The sequence below is a fragment of the Stegostoma tigrinum genome, chromosome 1 (genome assembly GCF_030684315.1).
Source record: "Stegostoma tigrinum isolate sSteTig4 chromosome 1, sSteTig4.hap1, whole genome shotgun sequence".
Lineage (NCBI taxonomy): Eukaryota > Metazoa > Chordata > Chondrichthyes > Orectolobiformes > Stegostomatidae > Stegostoma > Stegostoma tigrinum.
The window spans coordinates 153,540,306-153,562,912 of record NC_081354.1 but is presented as its reverse complement, the minus strand read 5'-3'; the positions used below and the strand labels follow the sequence as shown (position 1 = coordinate 153,562,912).

The following is a 22,607-nucleotide window of genomic DNA, read 5'->3' as shown; positions in this document are numbered from 1 at the left end:
CACTATCAGTCTATTTAAACATCATTGGTTTAATGCATTCTTTGAGGAAAGTAATAGGTCAACGTTGTCTAACAGCTGTTCATGTGGGCCTAAAGGTTACTGTGTTGCAATGCACAAGGTAAATTTATATTGAGGCTTTACTTTGTGATCAACCTTCCATACATTTTAAAATAACTGGCCATATTTTATTTTCAATATCTTGGTTTGAAATTTCCTGAGTTAATGGAAACATCTGATTTCTTAAACCTGGTCTGCACTCCCTGTCAGGTTGGAGAGAAATGTGCATGGGATTGACAGGTGAATGAACATAATAATGAGTAAAGAAACATAAGGAGAATAAAGATAACTGGATGATGTATGTATCATTTGAATCCTACCTTGAATAAATTATAATAATGTGATTGTCAGAGCATTGTTGTTTTATAAATTATTGAATTTTATTTTTTAACAGTAAGATAAAGTCCATGATGAAATGTCTAAAATTGACCAGACAGTTTTTTTTTGCAAAAGAGTCTCGATCTGTTCTGGTCCTGAAGGTGAAAAATAAATTTTCCAAAAACTTCAAATCATGTGTCAGGCCGCAAATAAAAGCAGAATATGCTAGAAAGAGAGAAACAGTTAGTGTTTTGAGTCATAAAAATATAAGGAATAGGAGCAGGAGTAGGTAGTTTAGCCTATCAAATCTGTTCCGGTGTTCAACAAGATCAAAGCTGATCTGTCCCGTCATCAGCTCCTTTTTTTCGTCAGAGCACAACTCTTTTTTTCAGCTCAGCAGAGCCAGATTTTGACCAGTTTTGTTATTTATTTTTATATAGCAAAAACCTGTCTACGTCCTTTTTAAACACTTCATCAGTGATCTAATCTCAAATTTTTTTTTACAAACTATAAACCACAAAAAAAGCAAGAAGCACCTCTTCCCCTCTGCACTTAATTTCCACTGTGCTCCAGATTCCAAGAAAAACACACCCGTTCTGGATTGCCCTTTCCTGACTGCTCATGTGAAGCTTACCCAATGTCCTACTCTTTCCCTTCATAATGGGACATTCCAAAGAAGTGTTTTATCGGACTTGAAACACTAACTCTGTTTCTCTCTCTCCATAGACACTGCCAAACCTGCTGAATTTCTCTAGCATGTTCTCTTTTTATTTCAGATTTCCAGCATCCCTACCTTTTTTCATGTCAGATTTTCGTTGTTTAAATTGTGAAAGCTTCTGTAGCAATCATTTATTGTAAAGAAAGTATTTTAGTTATTCATTAATAGACTGAGCCAGAATTTATTGCCTACTCCTAATTGTTGTTAAGGTGGATTTTCCTCTTGAACCACTGCTTGTTAACCCTATTATTGCAATACTTATTAATAACCATTGTCTTATAGGCAGGGCTATTCTAGTTTTGCATTCAATGTCAGTTTGCTTTCCATGAGTGGTGCCCATTTTTTTCAAAAGCTGAACGCCCTCTTAGATTAATGACTGCAAGAACCTAGGAGCTTTTTCAATGCTAGTTTTTTGGAAAGCTCAATGGAGAGTTTTTTAAAATCTACTACCAATTAACACTCTCTATTCCAAGTTTCAGATTTTGTTTAAAATCTCATGAAGTGTGGATGTCTTTGACTCAGTCAGCATTTATTGCCCATCTCTAATTGCCCAGAAGGCAGTTAAAAGTCACCCACATTGTTTTGGGTCTGGAGTCAACATGTAGTCCAAACCAGGTAACAATGACACATTTCTTTCCCTGAAGGAAATGATCAAAAAGTGAGCGAAAAATCTGCTAATTTTCGGAAGACCTATTTCGTAACAAAAGATGAGAATGGGAGGAAAGCTTTGGTGACAGTGGACGTAGTGACATGAGCTTTGTATATTAGCAGCTACAACTATAAAGTCAAGATGTTGGAGCAAACATGGTCTGGTCATTTGAAAAATATAGGGTTTTGCATTTAGAGTGTCTAATAAAGTTTTCAGCAGTTGGACAATGTTTAATGTTCAGGTTTGTTTGTATACTTGAGCAGAAAGCAACATCAGCAATTCTATCATTCTATTTCATAGGTAACACTGAAACACTGAATAACATGCACTGTTTTAATCTAAAGAAAGATGGGAATTTGAAACAGATGATCACATTCCTGGCACCTTTCAGAGATAATATGCAATCTATTTGATCACCATTCTGGATTGACTTTTTAAATAAGTAAAAGCAGTAACTACAAATACAATTACAGATCTTTCTCTTTTTCTACAGGTGCATTGGACCGATGTGTAATGGGAATTACTGCTGTGGAAATATTGAATGCTTGCGATGAAGCTGTTCCAGCTGTAGTAGATACTCTCAGTCACCCTGCTGTAAATTTAAAACAAGCCATGACTCGTCGGAGCCTTACTGCTTTGAAACACATGGCACATCACAAGCTGCAGACACTTGCTACCAATCTTTTGGCCTCTGAAGCTGCGGATAAGGTATATCATTTCCTCTGCAACTTTATTTTACACGAGGTGTTCCAAAATGCTTAATTCTAACTGAAGTTGATTCCGTGTTAATTTTCATGAATTTGCCTGAAACGCCTTGATGGCTAGTGGGGAATGTACTTTTTTAGATGAACACGAAGCCTATATTGCAGGCCATCATCCAGGCTGAAAAAAGAACAGATAAATTAGTAAGTTTTGACATTCAGTTAGTACTCAGATATTTGATCTATAGATTTAAGAATGAAAACCTTAAGGTTGTCGTGAGTTTCACAATTTTGAGATTATGGCAACTGATTAGTTTCAGTGGAGTGCAAGTGTAGTGAGCAGCAAGCTTGTGCATAGTGGCGTATATGAATCCTTGAAGAAACGCGAAGCAATGAAAATATTTGCAAATATTTGCATTTTTAATGTTAGGATTCTTCCAAATATCATTGTCTTTGCATCATTGTAACAGTTTAAATGAGTGCTGAAGCTGTACTGATTTTTATCTCATTTTATTTTTTGCCTTGTGCAGACTGGGGAATATATGAATTGAAATTACAAAGCGAGCAGTGTTATTTATTCTTCAGTGCTGAACAGGAGCTCTAAATGTACATGTTTAAAACAAATCAACAACATTGCAAAACAGATTTATCTACAGTGTTTTGGTGATCTACTTAAGGTTGTTTATTCACCATGGACATTATATGTAGTTACAATTGCTAATCCCACTTTTGTTTTCTGCTGTGAATTTTTAATAGCATGGTTTTATAGTGCAATTAGAGATAATAGCATTAGAAAAGGCAAACATTACGTGAGCTTCCAAACATGAAGATATATGGGCTGTAAAGGCCTGTTGAGGTCTAGAGCAACTGCAATTATGTCTTCTGCAATTATCATAACGAAGAAGCATTAATCATTTAAGGACAAAATTATGTCATTATCATGGAGTTTGTAGAACTCCTGTGCAGAGATTTCAGAAAATCATAAGATCTCTTAAATTAAAGCAGAAATGTGAAGCTCTGTGGAGACAGGTGTTTCTTGCACCTGTAAGAGCCTGTATGTTGCAAATGGTGTTTAGGATACCTTCTGATGGAAACTAAAAGAAACTCATAGATTATGAACAATTAAACTGAGCCTGCGGGATTTCAAAAACTAATGCCGTAAGAATTTGTAAGTGTGAATTATTAGGTTTGATCCCCTGGTTAAGTGGTACGTACTTGTGCTACTCAAATGCAGAGTTTTTTTAATCAATTGCCAGATGTGCAGTTCATTGAAGTTTTTTTTTTGTTCTGCTGGATGCTAACAAAACACATTTTTTTTTTCCCCCCGGTTAACTTCAATTTCAGGTCTCCCAAATCAATTGACATGATTTTGTGATCGCAATGGCAGTCCCCTTTCCATGTTTGATGTCATTATGCAACTGGAAATGATAGTAACTTCAAGATTTGACACAGGCATAGAAGCTGTTACCATTCATTGTGCATTATTCCAGAGGGTGCATAGTTGAAGACCCCATGTAGTGAAATTCCTTAGTAATCAGTGAATGTTTCTACTTCTGCATGTTGGTATTGCTGTAAAGCCCTTGTTCAAGAAGTTCTGAATTGACATTTAATGCATAATTACTACTAGGCTCCCTTACTTATCCTGAAAAGTCATTTTTATTTTGCTGGGAGCATGTTAAAATTTTTGCTAATTATTGTAAAACAGTTTTTTAGAATTTTAAATAGAAGTAGCAATGCAAATACAAAATTGGTGAGGAATAGAAACAGAGTAATGGTGAATTGGTATTTTTCAGGCTAGAGGAAGGTTTTTATCCCAGGTTTACAAACCCAAAGGTTAATTTTAGGGCATATGCTCTCTGAGGAGTGGTCACCGGACTCGAAATGTTAACTTTGATTTTTCTTCACAGATACTGCCATACCTGCTGAGCTTTTTCCAGCAACTTCTGTTTTTGGTACTATTTTAAAGGTTTTGCAGAAGCACAGAGACCCTGAATGCCCACTTAAATCATTAAGGTGGCAAGATAGGTAAAGAGAATATTGAAGAAAGCATACATCATATAGGCTTCATTAATCAGGGCACAGATTTACCAGTAGTGAAATGATGCTGAAGTTATATATTATGCTAGTTGTACCTCAGCAGGAGTATTGTGTACAGTTCTGTGCACCACACTTTAGGAAGGACATGAAGTCATTGGCGAGAGCACAGAAGGGGTTTATGAAATTGGCTCCTGGGATGAGGAACTTCCCTTATAGGAATAGATTAGCGAAGTTGGGAAGGTTTCTCTTGGAGACTAGAAGGTTAGGAGGAGATCTTATGCAAGTTTTCTCATGCATGATGGGTCTGGACCGTGTGTTTAGAGATAATCTGTTTGTACTCATGAGGATTGAGAACCGGGGGTGTAAATTGGAAGTCTTTTATAAAACACTGAATTGTTCTGGCCTGAAATGCACAGCCTGGAAATATGGTGGAGACATTCAGTTGAGGTACGCAAGGATATTTGATGATTTGATAAAGGCAGAAGAATGGCACTAAGTTATAAGATTCAGGAATCCGGTGCAGGCATGATGGTCTAGTTTTGCTCTGTAGCAATTCTGTGATGATGTCATTGCTTCAAACTTCCTAGTTTTCTTTGATTATCATAATGTGAGTAATTGCTTATCTGCTTGGTGCCATCATTGCAATTGCAAACAAGAAAACTCTTTTCTGCTTGGTGACAATTTTAAATGGATGTTGGAAAAGGGGAAAATGACACCATTGACATCATGGGCTTTCTTCAAGTTCAGCCCTGCATGTCTTTGTTTCACTGTTGCTTGCCAAATCAGTTTTTCTTCAAGCTTTTTAGATAAGCCTCAATTACTTTGTTTAGATGCATATCTGAAGTGTTATGTGTATTTGTGATGAAGTTTCTTTGTTACTTGCAAGCTTTGGTTCTGAAGCTTGTGGAACCACATACAGCTTTAAGAGATAATGGGAACTGCAGATGCTGAAGAATCCAAGATAACAAAGTGTGGGGCTGAATGAACACAGCTGGTTTCAGATGAAGGGTCTAGGCCCGAAACGTCAGCTTTTGTGCTCCTAAGATGCTGCTTGGCCTTCTGTGTTCATCCAGCCCCACACTTTGTTATGTACAGCTTTAAGTATGATTTGTATTTTATATTGTGAACATAAGTATTTTTAAATTGCCTTTTGAGATGAGAAAGAAATTGGTTTACAAAATAATGAAACCTTACAAGTGACTTTGTTCAGTGTTTTCAAAAAGAAGTGTCGAAGGGACAGGAAAAATAAAATGCTTGGGCTGTTTTATGGCAAAGGAAGACTGAGAGCAACAGTATTCCCGTTGAGATGGAGAGCCATACAGAAGTTCAGTGAGTGTAAAGGTACTGTCATGATATTTGTCTGCAGGTTTCTTTCCAGAGGGTAAAAGAAACTGCCTTTACCAGCAGCAGGGCAGTTTATTTTTTCCAAAGCATCAGGACAGAAAACCCAAACATTTCTAGAAACTGTGAAAGGGGCATTTAAAGAACTCCTGTTAAGAAATAACGGTGTTAGTAGTCAGTTTTAGTGCTGTGTGACTGTGATCTCATGAAAAGACATTATCGAAAGAAGCTCTCATGCAGATGTTTGCCAGAAAGAAACCAATTATTCCTTGTGCAGTCACTTTAAAGTAGAAACAGGGTGCCCTTTCACTGAGGCTTGAGTCTTTGTTGAGGGTAAAAAAAACTCTTACTGATATTTATAATAAGATTATTTCAAATTACTCTTACACAGTGTAAAATAGTTTCTTTTCCTTTTTTGTATCTAATAAATTTTAATGTTCTTTTGTTAAAATTGTTGGGAACCTCTTATGTTCTATGACTGACTGATTGCCATGATAATCATGCTAAAATAAAACTTATGGTCTGTTAAGTAAGTTTCATTCAGGGACATTACTTGCCTAATGTAACTATCAATAATTTTTATCTGAATATCATATTCAGTAGAGTCAAAAGCGTACATTTTCTAATTCTGCAGCAGTTTCAGCTAGACAGTTGAATATTTTTGTTTGTGTTGAGCCCCCCCTTTAATTATTTTTTCATGAAGGAGGCCAGCATTAATTCCTGTCCCTAATTGCTCCTGAAACTGAGTGCGTTGTTAGGGTTGCTTCAGAGATCAGTTAAGAGCCAGCCACATTATTGTGGGTCTTGAGTCTCATGCAGGTCAGACTAGGTGAGGATGCCAGGTTTTCTGCCTAAAAAATATAGATTATGATTCTTATGACCATTGATGATAGTTTCAATGTCACCATTACTTAGGCTAGTTTTATGTTGCAGATTCATTTAATTGAAAATAAATTCTAGCAGCTCTCAGACCATGAGTCTGAGCCTTTAGATTACTAATCTAGTGACATTACCAATATGATGCCCTTCCCCAAATTAATTTTGTGCTATATAGATTGCAGTACAAATTGTTGTTCCTTAAACAGCAGAAATTTCTGACTTAGAAAAAATAAAATTGCTAAAAGATAAAATTTACTTTTCTGCATGTCTATTGCCTCATTTTCTCACCTTTCAAGTGAGTATTTGCATTTATTTTAATGTTAATAAACATGATTTATTCTGTAACAAAAACAAAGTTGCTGGAAAAGCTCAGCAGATCTTCTGAGGAAGGGTCACTGAACCCGAAACGTTAACTCTGTTTTCTCCTGCACAGATGCTGCCAGACCTGCTGAGCTTTTCCAGCAACTTTGTTTTTGTTCCTGATTTACAGCATCAGCAGTTCTTTTGTTTTTATGATTTATTCTGTATCTGGCTGCACTTTTATTGTGGAATTAATGGATAATAGTCAAGAACACAAGCCAGCATCTCCTGACTGTGCTCTCATTTTTCCCAACCCTGCTTTTTGACCAAGGATATTCAAAACTGTAGCCAACTATAGTGTCCCCAGAGGCACCTTAGCTGAGATTACCATTGGCAGACTAATGATTAACTGTATATACTCTTGCATCTGTTAGACTCAAGACCGCTCATATGATGATTTGAGTTCAAGCAGTTACTTTTCTTGAATACACATGCACACACACATGCGCGCACACACGCGCACGCGCACACGCACACGCACACTCACTCGCTCTCTCTCACACATATACACATATATATATTTTTGGCTAGCTATCATCCTGTCCTGGATAATAACTTGAAAGAAGGTAGATATCCTGAACATTGTAAAGACTAGTCTTTCTTTACATTTCAGTGTTACTTAAAAGAAATGCTTTGTTGATGCACTTCATTTTGCAGTCATGGGGACAATTTGAAAAGTAAAGGGAAAGCTGTGTTTAGACTGTGAATGCTTTTATTTTGCACACTTGGGATTAGCCAATCTTGTCTAAATGTGGAATTTCATCTAATATTGGTTATACTTTTGTAAATTTTACAAGCATTGCTCATTGGATACAGTAAGTAGCATGCTTATTGTAAAGTGCCAACGGGTTATAGAACATAGAACAGTACAGCATAGTACAGGCCCTTCGACCAACAATGATGTGTTGAACTTTTACCCTAAACCTGAGGTCTGTCTAACCCCCCCTCCCCACCTTATACTATCATCCATATGCCTATTGAATAGCCGCTTAAATCCCCTAATGAGGCCAACTCCACTGCCCTCTCCAGCAATGCATTCCGCACCCCTATCACTCTGAGTAAAGAACCTACCTCTGACGTCGCCCCTATATCTACCTTCACTTACTTTGAAACTATGCCACCGTGTAATAGCTGCCTCCAGCCGAGGAAAAGATCTCCACCCTCGGCTGTCCACTCTATCTATACCTCTGATCATTTTGTACACCTCTATCAAGTCACCTCTCATCCTTCATCTTTCTAAAGTGAAAGCTCTAACGCTCTCAACCTTTCCTCAAAGACCTTCCCTCCATTTGGTTTGACAGCATCCTGCTAGTGACAAATATTACTCCTTTTGTTACAGCATAGCAGCAAAATGAAACAGCTAAGTTTGCTTTACTGAAACTTGAGATCCTATACTCTTGCAGGGTAATCTGAGGTAAGACTGGACACTTTTCAAGACTAAAAGTGATGGCCAGAAGCCCATTCATGAGTTGGTGAGTTTCATATCCACAGTCTCTTTTTTCTCTCTCTTTTTCACAGCAGTAGCTGTTTTGACTGCCCTTTCTGAATAGACAATCCAACCGGCATTCAAGTATCACAGTGGAAGCTTCTCTTTTTTTAGCCATCAGCATTTCTTTATCTACCTCCAGGTTTCAATTCTGTACAGGTCCAACATGATCTCCCTACTCTTCTAATCTAGGCCTGGACTGATAAAGGCAAGTGTCCTATATGCTGCCTGACTACTCTATTAATCTGTCCTGCCCCTTTCATGGATTTATGGACAATACCTACGATACTCTGTTCCTTCTGATCTTCCCAGTATCCTGCCATTTGGTGAGCACTCTGTCTTGTTACTTCTTCTGAAAGACATCACCTCAAATTTAAATTCCATCTGCAAGTGTCAATTCATTTATGTCCTCCTATAAATGAAGACTTTCTTCCTCACTGTCAACTACCCAGCCAATCTTGGGTCATCTGCCAAATTACTTATCGTTCCTCTCATGTTCTTGTCCACATTATTTAATGTGTGTATATAAGAAAAAAAATATAGTAACACCAATTCCTACGGTATACCACTGGACACAGGCCTCCAGTCACAGAACAACCTTCTACCATCATCCTCTGTCTCCTAACAATGAGTCAATTTTGGATCCAAATTGTCAAGTTACCCTGGATCCCATATGTGTTTACCTTCTCTATCAGTCTCCCACGTGGGACCTTGTCAAAGGCTCTGTTGAAATCCATATAAACTATATCAGCTACACTACACTCATCTAGTCACCACCTCAATGTACTGGAATTGTGAGGCATGACCTTCCTTTGATAAAAAGCGATGTTGGGTGGTGGGGTAGCTTTGCTTATACAAGATAGAATAAGTACGATAGCCCACAACATTATCTTTGTTTGGATGACGTTGAATCCTTATGGGAGGAGGTTAAGAAATAACAAGGGGAAGAAGACACTGATGAGCTGAGTCTAAAAGCTTCCTAACAGTAGCTTTTCTGTAGGATGGACAATAAATCCGGAGACCAATGAGTGCATGTGAAAAAGGGCAATGTGCTAATCACATGTGACTTCACGCCCTCATGTAGATTGGAAAAATTAAGTTAACAAAGACAACCATGAAGAAGAATTCAATGAGCATATGTGGAATAGTTTCTTGGAACAATACGTTGTGTGTCCAACCAGATCTGAGGCTGTTTTAAAGCACATTTAACAAAACATCTGAGTAGGAGACCACCTGGGGAACTGTGATGCACAGTGGCTCAGCGGTTAGCACTGCTGCCTCACCGCACTGGAGACCCGAGTTCAGTTCTACCCTTCGGCAACTGTCTGTATGGAGTTTGTACGTTCTCCCTTTGTCTGCGTGAGTTTGTGGTGGGTTCTTCAGTTTCTTCCCACAGTCCAAAGATGTACAGGTTAGGTGGATTGGCCCACATTAAATTGACCACAGTGTTCAAGGATGTATAGGTTAGGTGCGTTAGCCATGGGAGATGTATGTTTATAGGGAAGAATAGGGAGATGGGTCTGGGTAGGAAGCTCTTCGGAGGGTCGGTGTGGACTTGTTGGGCGAAGTGGCCTGTTTCCGTTCTGGTGATTATGTGATAACATGATGAAATTTTGCATTTAGTTCAGAGGGTTAGAAAGGGTTAGAAACAAAAGCAGAAATTGTTTGAGATACTCAGCAGGTCTGGAGAGAAAATAAAGATAACGTTTTAGGTCCAGTGACAGTTCAGAACAGTTGGAAGAATCTCTCTTCATACCTGAACCCCTGAAGTCCAGATATCATTGTTATGAACTTACAGTCTGCTCCTTCCGAGGCCAGTATATCCTTCCTAAGGTGTGGTGCCCAGATCTGCGCTCAGTCCTTTGTGGGTCTAATCAGGATTTTGTATAATTGCAACATAACTTCTACTTCCTTGTATTCCAGTCCACTAGATATAAAGACCAGCATTTTGTTAGCTTTCTTGATTATTTTCTGCACCTGTTTGTGACATTTTGAAGATCTGTGCACCCGAGCTCCCAAGACTCCTTGGACATTCACTATTTTTAACTTCATACCATCTGGAAAGTACCTGATTTATCCTTTGTCAGCCCTGAAGGGATAATCTCTTACATGGCTTACATTGACAAAACTATGGCAGATAAAGTTCAATTAACCTTAGCCTGACAATATTCCTTTGTAGATAATAGAATAAAATACATTATCTACCATGCTGGTTAACTTTGTGTCATCAGCAAATTTGGATATATATCTTTCAATGCCATTATCCAACGGGCATCATGGTGGCTCAGTGATTAGCATCACAGCACCAGGGACCTGGGTTCAATTCCAGTGACTGTGAAGTTTACACATTCTCTCCATGTCTGCGTGGGTTTCCACCGGGTTCTTTGGCCTCCTCCCACAGTCCAAAAATATACTTGAAGATTGCCAGGATAACAAAGTGTGAAGCTGGTTGAACACAGCAGGCCAAGCAGCATCTCAGGAGCACAAAAGCTGAAGTTTTGGGCCTAGACCCTTCGTCAGAGGGGGGAATGGGGAGAGGGTTCTGAAATAAATAGGAAAAGAGGAGGAAGCGGACCTATCTACTTTCTCTTTAAACACCTCACTATTGTTCACTTCAACCATTCCCTGTGTAACTGAGTTATTTTTAAGAGTGGAGTACATGTATGGAGGGTTTCTTCTGTTTTCCTGACTGGATTTCTTGATGACTACCTTTTAGGTTTATGATCTCCAGTTATGCTCTACCAAGAGTGGAATCATTTTATCATTATCTAGTCCATTGTCTATGCAAGGTAGTCAAAGTAGATTGTTTTCCAATGGTCCCTCACTTACCTTTTGTAGGGTCAACTTATTGTTGCCATCCATACAGGTTTGTTTTAGATATGTGGGCATGGCTCTTGTGTTTCTGGTGAAGAAATGCTTACACAAGGAGTAGAGTTATAAATTTTACAAGATAATGGACCTCTGGTCTGCTGGTGAACCTGAGAGAGAGAGAGAAAGCACTCTTTCTACTTTACATGTACAGTGCAAGTACAAGAACTTCAAACTAGCTATTGCATTGGAATTGAGTGATGGACAATGAGATGCTGTTTGACGAAGATAATGGTGGAGTGGCGGCTTGCCAGTATTTTAGTTTCCATGCTTAATCATGCATCTGCCCTTGGCTAAAGATGCATTTGTGTATAATCTTTTCATTCTACTCCAATTTGAGAAATCACATGCAGACTGAAATCGCTGTTCTTTGATAAATAATATCCAGTTTGTCAGATTCACAGTCTCCTTTTTGAGTATCTAATGACTTCTAATTTCAATGACCTGTATTTATAGAAAACTTATGAAAATTGACAATATTTTTAAACTGAAATATAATCAACAATACGTTTCTGTAATAACCAGAAAACTCTTGAGTGCTGCTGTCTTGTCTGGGGCAGAAGCAATTTAAAAACAAAAGGCCCAAAGTATGTTTCTTTCTTTTATGCAGCCTTATCTTTGACATGTGTGTAAAGAGATCAATAGGACAAAGACTGTCCAAATCTCATGTCTGAAAATCTAGAGAAGTAGTTTCTGTTGTCCCTGTAACAACTGTCCATAAACTTTCATCCGTTTTCAATAATCTAACATAAGAATATGTGACCTGGTACAGTTAGATGTTAACTCTGTACAAAGACCGAGTGTGCTAATGCATAGTAATTGCAAACTTTTAGATGACTGCCAGATGCCGAATCATCTTGTTTGTGCTGGTGGTGGTTTTGTGTGTTATTGTCGCTGTTTGTGAGAATCCACCCTCAAGCAATGGTTCTACTCCTGTACAGTCATCAAACAGTCAGATGCCCTGGAGTATGTTGGGCCTAATTATCTTGGATATTATATTACTCAAGTATCATAGAGGATTGGATTTCTGATTTGCTAGGCGTAATATCGTGAACCTAATCTGATCCCAAAGAATCCTCTTGCACGCACAAGACAGTCTCAAGTTGGTTTATAGGTGGCACCATATTACAGTATTTACCATTTCATCAGTGTCCAAATAAAACACCTAGTCAACCTGTAGCTCCAGCCAAATTCTCTGCACTTTTTTCATGATCATTGACTCTGTCAATGAATGGTAATTCAGTTCTCTCTTAAATGTATTAATTGACCCTGTATCATTTTTTTTGTTTCTCCTTTCCAAGTAAATATGAACCTGTGTTAAAATACGAGATCCAAAGGTATCATGTGTCAATTTAATATTTTGAAATGCAGATTTAACGTGGGAAATGGAATAGTCAATTTGCTAATAGCAAGATCCCAAAACAGCAGTAACACAAAGATGCGCCAATGCTGATTGAGGAATTAAAATTGGCCAGGACATGTAAATTTAATTTCTTAGGCTGTTGTTTCAACTATTAATGTCAGGCATTAGCAAATAGCACCCAGTTGTCTAATGTGGATCATGATATTTTATACTACAGTCCTTGTGTGTCCATTTTTCCAAATTCACTTGCTTATTTCCCCCTTTCATTATTTTTAAAGGACACAGAGAAGGAATTGTTTATTTGAACAGATCTTCACAATTCAGTCCTCTAAAACCTGACATCCCCCATGATCTTTTCAGTGTATCTCTACTTTTTTGGTGTAAACTGACCCAATTGCACGTAATAGTACACATTGACCTTGTGAGATTGGTTTGTGCAACAGTTCTATTATTTTGAGCAGAATGACTAAATGCTTTCAGGATCTGACTTCCTTCCCTGAATTACATTAGTGAACTAGATGAGTTTTTACATTGATTCACTTATTACTGTTGATAGCTCTTTAATCTTAAACTTGTTTATTTAACTAATTTGATTCATGTTTCTGAAATATCAGTCCAGGCATCTGAGTTACTTGCCTGGTAACGTAACCATGCTACCATAGCCTGTGGTATTAATAAATCTGCACCAGATTGCCTGCCTTAAAAACATCAAGTTTTTTTTTGCACAAATTGCTTGTATTGAAAACAAAGCTAACACACAATGCTGCCGAAATGCACCAGATAATGGGAGGTTTTATAATTGTCAGTATGCATGTGAGTTTTGGGGGAAATAAGGAAAAAAAAAAGCTTTGACTCCTTTAAAAGCGCCAGTTTTGTGTGCAATTTGTGTAAATGACGATGGCTCCCAGATTATAAAGTCTTTGCCAATACATGCAAGCCTTTGGCCTCTGGTTATTAACCTGATAGCAGGGTATGAATAAGTTTTCTCATTTACTCTTATCAAAATCTTTAGTCATTGTGAGGTTCTTCATTAAGCCACTTCTTAAACTTCTCTGTTGCAGTTCTAACTTAAACCAACCGCTTTCAATTGAACTTACTCCTCAACGCACTTTATTACATAGTTTTGTTTGTGTGCAATGTGATGATCAGAAATGTCTGTTACCTAGCTGGGGCCTAACCAATGATTTATAAAGTTCTGGAATGGTCTCTACTTTTATCTTCGATGTTTCCAATTCTAAACTCATGCTTTACTAACTAGCTTAGTAATGTATCATCTCACCTTTCAAAGTTTGTGAATACAGATATGGAGAATTTGCTCTGTCATTTTTGCCATTTATTCTTCCAAATTACTCACTTCATATTTCTCCATATTGAATTCTGTGTGTCATTCTTCAGCCCATTTCACCGTGCTGCCTGTTATCTTGAAATTCACATGTGTCTTTGCTACTGCCAAAGGTTATGAGATTGATCATCTGCATATTTTATAATGCTGCGTGATAATTTCTAACCAATCTGTTCAGAGATACTGCCTATACTGAGTCTAGATTGTTTACAAAAATTAAAAAGAGGAATGAACACTGAACTAATCTTGAGTTAACACCAGTGCAAACCACCTTCCAGTGTAAAAATAAAACATCTATCCACTTCTGGTTGTTGATTCCCATCACTAAGCAAATTTTGCATTCATATTAGCATGCCTAATTCCATCAATTTTCATTTTTATTTTTGTGAAGCAAAAGCATATCTGTGAAAAAGAATACTGGATAAACGCCAGATGGTATAAAGAAATGCAAGTCTCTGGGGAAAGGACCCTGTCACCTTTGCAGCGAGTCAGCATGAACGTGGTGGGCCAAATTACTGCCCTTTGAGCTGTAACCGTTCCATGAACTAGAAAGTTAGAAAAAGCTGACATTGATCCATGCTGGTTGATGACTTGTGTAGCAGTCTGAATTTGGACTTCATTGCACAATTGAAGCCCCAGTGTACTGATGTCTTGTCACTGCCTTAGGTTATTGAAGAGGAAGTGTACAAAGGATCTTTTTCTATAAAATCAAATTAGAAATTATTAATTATGCACCTTACATTTACTGAGCAAGAATTTGGTTTGCGTCTCTTCAGAAACTTTAGAATTTTGGCATGTTTATTCATTGTTTTAAACATTGCCAAAGTTCTGTTTTGAAGTAGATAGATTATTTCTCTTTGAAGGATTACGGATCATTAGGTATGAGAAAGTGATTTTGAAACATTTTAGAAACTAAGGAAAGAGGTGCAAATATAATTATTTATCTTCGAGTTTTTTTGTATTGGAATTATATAATTTCACGATGGAATCACTGAAATCAGAACGTATACAAAGATTTGGTTTGCAGGAACAGGCATGCAGAGCAATTATTTTCCCCTGTATTGCGGATTAAACTGATTTCCCTAACTCTGGGATTTTCAGTCTCTGTTGCTGTTCTTATTTAATATCATTCTCACATTTCCCAATGAATGTTCACTGCTCCAGTATGGACATAATGGCTACAGACCCAAAACTGCTTTGAATTACAGAAGACATTCCAAATTATCCAGAATTGATCAATAATTTATGTTTATGTTAATGCATTTGTACATTATTGTAAAATTCGAAGTATTCCCTGCATAATTCTATTTGTATATTGTTGAAAAAGAAGCAGTTCATTAAAGCTTTTCTTGTAATTAGCGGGACATTACACAAGAATATAAATTTAAGGAGTTGAAGGGAGATGTGATACAGTTTTTTAGTTTTTCAAAATGAAGCATCTGGACTGGATAGGTAGGGAGGAATTGTTCTTACCCATAAAATGAACTAGAGGGCACAGTTTTAAAGTGTTTTACAAAATAAGAAAATGTGAGTTAGAAAAAACTCAGTGGGTAATTTGGGTTTGCAGTGCAATGCCAGAATGTGTGGTAGAGGCAGGCTCAATTGAGGCATTCAAGAGGGCACTAGATAATGATTTTTAAAAAAAGTAATGAGTGGAATCTCCGAGACCCCTAAATGATATGACTAGTAATGAGTCAGTTGGTAAAATATGCTGTGATTGGAAAAATAAATGCCTTGATGTTGACTGCCAAAATGTCCAATTTGCCACTTAAGGTTTTAATGTCAGTGTGGAAATTTCACTGGTTAAGTGGCAAGAGGCCAGGTATATATTATTATTACCTAGTCTAACTTCAAGTATGTGGAATTTAGTATTCACCATGCATGGAGAAAAACTAGTGAGTGCTAGTTTTTGATATGGAATTCTTCATGGGTACCTGGCACTCCCAGCTCACTGCTTGTTTTTCCAGGCCTACACCTGTTCAGACAATAACTGATAACTTTTAGCACAAGATTCAAAAAGCTGAGTTTGTTTTTACCCCTGTTCTGGTGAGGATATACTCTGCACATGATGTTCTCAGGAGCTTAAATTGTTGTGGAAGACCAAATGCGAAATGTACGATGATGTGTTCTGTTGTGCGAGGTGAAATTAATAGAAAGATCATTTTGTTCTGTAATGTCTCTAATTTCCTTTGCATGTGTTTTTCTCAAGCATGTTTGGTCAACCCATTCATTTAATGAGTGGTTTCGAGAGACAGCTTGTTTGAACTATTTAATGCAAAACATTTTCTTTGAAATCTTCAGTTTGTTACTCATGAACTTTTGTGTGCACTAATTTATTTTTGTTTGTTTTTCATTTCTTTAGGGAGCTTTACCAAAGTATTCCCATAATGCCCTAATGGTTCAAGCCATGAAGACCAACCTGACAGATCCTGATATCCATATATTATTCTTTGACGTGGAAGCTCTGATTATCCAGTTGCTAACAGAGGAAGCATCCAGACCCAATCCCACACTTATTTCCCCAGAGAGCCTTCAGAAAGCACCAGGCAGCACAGACAAAAGCAGTTCCTTCCTGACTGGCAAGAGAGCAGCTGTCCTGTTCCAACAAGTGAAGGAAACTATCAAAGAGAATATTAAGGAGCATTTGCTGGATGATGATGAAGATGATGATGATGAGATGAGGAGGCAGAAAAGGGAAGAAAGTGACTCAGAATGCAAGGGCAGCAAATCAAAGCCACTCACACTGTTACAGTATAACCTAACAATGGACACTGCCAAGCTATTCATGTCCTGTCTTCATGCTTGGGGGTTGAATGAAGGCTTAGATGAGATTTGCCTCATCCGTCTTGGCATGTTAAAACCTCATTGTCCTGTATCTTTTGGTTTGCTGTCAAGAGGAGGACATATGTCGCTGATGCTTCCTGGCTTCAAACAGACTACTTGCAAGTCACTAGATGGTGCCGTTGAAACAGGGAAAAAGCGAGTTCTGGGAAACAGCGCATACAATGTGTCCAGGGCTGTCACAACCCAACACCTGCTTTCTCTCATTTCTTTAGCCAATACATTAATGAGTATGACCAATGCCACCTTCATCGGAGAGCACATGAAAAAATTACCACAAAGGTGTGAATCATCTCTGTTCTTGTGCAACTTAAGTAAAATCACTTAAATTCTGAGGAATATCAATTTTTTATGTAAACGTATTGTGAGTTAAAGTTGTTTTAGTCATGATTTGAGAACTTTGGCAGTTGAGTCTGTTTATTTTCAAAATTAATTCTGTGTATAAGAGTAATTTTCTGTAAAAGGTTTAAGGAGCAGGTTACACATTCTGATTATTGTCGCCAACTGTGACTTATCTTCAACCCCCTTTACCTCTGTTTAATCATTTTGTTGTTTCATCATACTGCTTTCCCAGCTCCCATTTGTGACTCTGAAATCTAACGTCTGTCCCACCCTCGCCACTCAGATTGTGTGTTGGTCAGCATTATGTAGAACATAGAACAATACAGCGCGGAAGGCCTTTCGGTCCTCGATGTTGCGCCAACCTGTGAACTAATCTAAGCCCGCCCCCTACACTATCCCATCATCATCCATATGCTTGGCATCCATATGCAATCAATATCTACCTGCCGAGGGCTATGACATGATATATGTTTACAACTTCACCCCTCTATTGTTTTCACAATATCCTCTGCTGTAATATTTTTCTACAGGTTGTCTCCCTAGCATTGCTTTTCAATGGTTCCATGTGCACCTGTGTAATTGTCCACATGGACTCTGTTTTCTTTTTCTTTATTGCCCCGTTTGTCTGTGCAGCCAAATCTGAAGAATGGCGAGCGTTATCTTTTGGTTCGTTCCCTTTTTATTTTCTACCCCTTATTATCTTTAAGTATGTCAGCAACTCCAATATTTACATTAAAACTCGAGTTTTCACTCCCCTTCTTCATTTGGTCTAAAGGTTACCCTCACATTGTCCAACTAATATTATATGCATTGAATTCTGTATAAATTGAAATTAACATCAGCAAAGTAAAGAAGACCATTCCTTTTGGTCTTTGGCCGGTATCTTCAGACTTCTCCCCTTCTACCCAGCTGCTGTGTTGGACTGAATCCAGGGATGTGGCATTTCAATGCATTATTTGTTCTCAGGCTAACTTCCTTCTATCTCTGTGACCCATTATCAATTCTGCCTGCTAGCCTTTCTGAAATACCATTTGATTTCAACCTATTTCTGCACTACTACTTTATTTTACACTTTGTCTGTAAATTACAATTTATTCAGTTACTGCAGAACCTATCCTGCCTTGTGCAGAATCCTTCTTTGAATTCCAGCATCTTCTAAGTGTAAATCTGATAACTACCTGGCTGTCAGTCAAGCTTGTATGGGCTGGAATCCTTCTGTTGTTTGATCTTAACCTAAATGTTACTACCAATATATTAATTCATTATCAATACCTGCTTTCTTTACATTCAATTATCCACCTTCTAAACCATCCCTGCCACTCAAGCCTCTAATGTTGCTAAGTTCTTTTTTCTGTCTGAGTTCATTTATAACCAAGTCTATCTCCCGTGTGTGCGATAGGGACGGACTGATCCAAGCATCCATGATGATAGTGACATTGAGTCTGGTCAAGGAGATTATGCCAGATGTTAGGTGGGTAATGCAGTTACCAAATGGGAAAGTAGAGAATGTTCAGAGTTGTAATGCAACTGGCAAAGATGTAAGAAGATCCTGGAGGCACTCAAGGAAGAGAATCCAAAAGGTTTCCATAAACATATTAATAATAACAAGTAATACGAGAATTAATGGGACAGCTTAAGGAGCAAAAAATGGTATTTATACCGCAATCAGGCCCATTATAAGATGTATTGTAGAGTTCTTACCAGGGTTTATGTTAGGTCCTCTGCAATTCTTTATGTATGTTCTTAATGTAAAATTTGTTATAGAGGGCACAACTTTAAAACTTGTGAATGACAGTCAACTTGGAAGAATTGTGAATAGTAAGGCGGATAGCAATACATTTCATCAGTACGTTGATAGACTATTAGAATGAGAAGACAAATGGCAAATGTTCAGTGTAATGTGGGCAAATGCTTGGCAAATGTGGTTAAATGTGAGGTTATCCACTTTGATAGCAAAAACAGGAAGGCAGGTTTATTATCTGTGTTCACATTGAGAAAGGGGAGTGTGCAATAAGACCTGAGTATCCTCTTACACCAGTTGCTGCCGGTCAGCATGCAGGCGCAGCAAGCGGTAAAGAGGAAAAATGGTTTGCTGCCTCTCTTTGGCCTCCCTATCTGAGGAAGGCTGCTCTCGCTATAGAGGGAATGCAGCAAATGTTTACCAGACTGATTCCTGGGATGGTGGGACTGACCTATTAGGAGAGATTGAATGGGATAGGATTATATTCACGGAAATTTAGAAGAACAGGGGAGGAAATCTCATGGAAACTTGTAAAGTTCTAACAGGGCTAGATAGTAGATGTAGTAAGATTATCCCAATGACTTAGAGAGCCCAGAACTAGGGGTCACAGTCTGAGGGTATGGAATAAACCCACAGAAAGAAATTTCTTCACCCAGAGAGTGGTGAGACTGTGGAATTTGCTACCACAGAAAACTGTCAATGCCACAACATTATATGATTTCAGGAAGGAATTGGATACAGTACTTGGAGTCAAATGAATCAAAAGATATGGGGGAAACGTAGGAACAGTCTGAATTGGATGTTCAACTGTGATCATGACGAATGGCAGAAAGGCCTACTTTCTACACCTATTTCTGTGTTTCTCTGGTGTTCTATGTGTACAAATACCTGAACCGAAGGGTCTAGGCCCGAAACGTCAGCTTTTGTGCTCCTAAGATGCTGCTTGGCCTGCTGTGTTCATCCAGCTCCATACTTTGTTATCTCATTTCCGCTGTTGATCTGAGATAATGGGAACTGCAGATGCTGGAGATTCCAAGATAATAAAATGTGAGGCTGGATGAACACAGGAGGCCAAGCAGCATCTCAGGAGCACAAAAGCTGACGTTTCGGGCCTACACCCTTCATCAGAGCTTTTGTGCTCCTGAGATGCTGCTTGGCCTGCTGTGTTCATCCAGCCTCACATTTTATTATCCGCTGTTGATCTGTATGGGTTTGTATATGGTATCTATTTCCACATGTTTGTTGATTGTATTATGGGTTAAGAACCGTGCCTCTAGGAATTTGCATGCGTGTTGCTGTTTGGCTTGGACTGCTATGGTTATGTTGACCCAGTTAAACTGATGGCCTTCATTGCCTGAGTGTACTGATATTGAGAACAGTTTGTTGTGTTTTTTGCTGCTAGCTGATGTTCATGTATTCTGATGGCAAGTTTCCTTCCTTCTGTCTGATGTAATGTTTGTGGTAGTCATTGAATGGTATTTTGTAAACCACGTTGGTTCTGCATGTTGTTGGAATGGTGTCTTTTAATCCTTGTGATTAGAAGGAAATTTGGTAAAGGTTTGCAAAACTGAGAGGGTTCTAATCAGAATACATAAGAACTGGGGTAGGCCAATTCAGCCCATTAAGAATGACCTCACAGATATATGAAGCTGACATCACCGTATCCCTTAATGTCTTTGGTCTCCAGAAACTATTGATTGCTATCTTGAACCTGCTGAATGATTCAGCTTCCAAAGACCTCAGGTAGAAAATTGCAAAGTTTCCCCACTCTCTGAGCAAAACAGAATTTCTCCTCATCTTAGCTTTAAATGGCCAGCCATTCATCCTGAAATTATCTTCTCTGTGACTCCCTTGTCTGCTCCACACTCCCCACCAGCCCCATCACCCCTGGCTCTTCTCCCTGCAGCCGCAAGAAGTACTACACCTGCCCCTACACCTCTCTTCCCCCCCCCCCCCCCCCCAAATCCCAGGCCCCAAGAAGACCTTTCGCATCAAACAGATGTTCACGTACACATCTGCTAATGTGGTATACTGTATCCGCTGTTCTAAATGTGGCCTCCTGTACATCGGGGAAACCAAGTGGAGGCTTTGAGACTGGTCTGTGGAACACCTGCTCTCGGTTCGCGATAAACGACTGCGCCTCCCAGTTGCGAACTATTTCAACTCCCCGTCCCACTCCTAGGATGACATGTCTATCTTGGGCCTCCTCTAGTGCCACAACGATGCCACCCGAAGGTTGCAGGAATAACGACTCATATTCAGATTGGGAACCGTACAGCCCAATGGTATCAATGTGGACTTCACAGGCTTCAAAATCTCCCCTCCCCCGAATGCATCCCAAAACCAGCCTAGCTTGTAACGCCTCCCTAACCTGTTCTTCCTCTCACCTATCCCCTCCTCCCACCTGAAGCCCCACCCCCATCTCATACCGACTAGCCTCATCCTGCCGCCTCGACCTGTCTGTCCTCCCTAGACTGACCTAGCCCCTTCCTAACTCTCCACCTACAATCATCCTTACTGGCTCCACCCCCACCTCTTTGACCTGTCTGCCTCCTCTCCACCTATCTTCTCCTCCATCTATCTTCTATCTGCCACCCCCCCCCCCCCCACTATTTATTTCAGAATCCCTTTCCCCTACCCCATTTCTGAAGAAGCCTTCCTGCTCCTCTAATGCTGCTTGACCTGCTGTATTCATCTAGCTGTACACCTTGCTGTCTCTTGAAATTATGGTCCCTGTTTCTAGAGTCACCAATTGGGGAAAATGTTCTATTCATACTCGCCCTTCTCTGTCCTGAGTAAATTATGAGTTTGAATGAGCTCCCCTCTCATTCTTCAAAACTCGAGGGAATACAGACCTGGTTTTCTCGCTCTCTCTTTGTAAGATGAATTTAAGAACTAGGATCACAATTAGACAATTTTGTCCTTTGATCCTGCTGTGCCGTTTAATACAGTCATACCTGATCTCACCTTGGTCTCAACTCCACTTTCTTGCCCACTCTCCACAGTCCTTCAATCTATTACTAATTAAAACTCTCTCTCCTCCTTAAATTTATAGAATGTCTCCACATCCACCATGTTCTGGGGTGGTGAATTCCACAGATTCATAACCTCCTTACTTCTGTTTTAAATCTGCTGGTCCTTATCCTGAAACAATGACATCTTGTTCTAGGTTGCCCCGCATGAGGAATATTCTCTCTTGTGTCTACTTTTGTCAATCCCTTTCAGCATCATACACACCTCAGTTAGACTTCATCTCATTCTAAACTCCAGACAAAATAGGCTCAACTGATCAATCTCTGTTCATAAGACAAGCCAGATCTGGAATCAGTCTCATGAACTTCCTCTGAACTGATACCACAGCAACTATGTTCATCCTCAAGTAAAAGGAGCCAATATCCTACGCAGTACTTCAGGTGCCATCTCACAATTCCCTTGACAGGTGCAGCAAAACTTGACTGATTTTACACTGTTCTTTTGACAAGAAATCTAAAATACTATTTGCTTTCCTGGTTACCTGCTGTAGCACATAACAGTTTCTATGGTTCATGCCTGCTGTAGTAAGGT

The 22,607-nt window shown here is 38.9% G+C and overlaps 1 protein-coding gene across 6 annotated transcripts in view; it reads left to right on the top strand.

The window, feature by feature from the left end:
* The window catches only part of LOC125455412 (WD repeat-containing protein 7), a 626,944-nt gene that overhangs the window by 137,435 nt on the left and 466,902 nt on the right, over positions 1-22,607 (top strand). For all 6 annotated transcript variants that reach the window (XM_059649557.1, XM_048537354.2, XM_048537344.2 and 3 more), the window contains 2 exons: positions 2,236-2,450; positions 16,482-17,242. In XM_059649557.1, the coding sequence (XP_059505540.1) occupies positions 2,236-2,450; positions 16,482-17,242 (976 nt within the window). The remainder of the gene's footprint in view (positions 1-2,235; positions 2,451-16,481; positions 17,243-22,607) is intronic.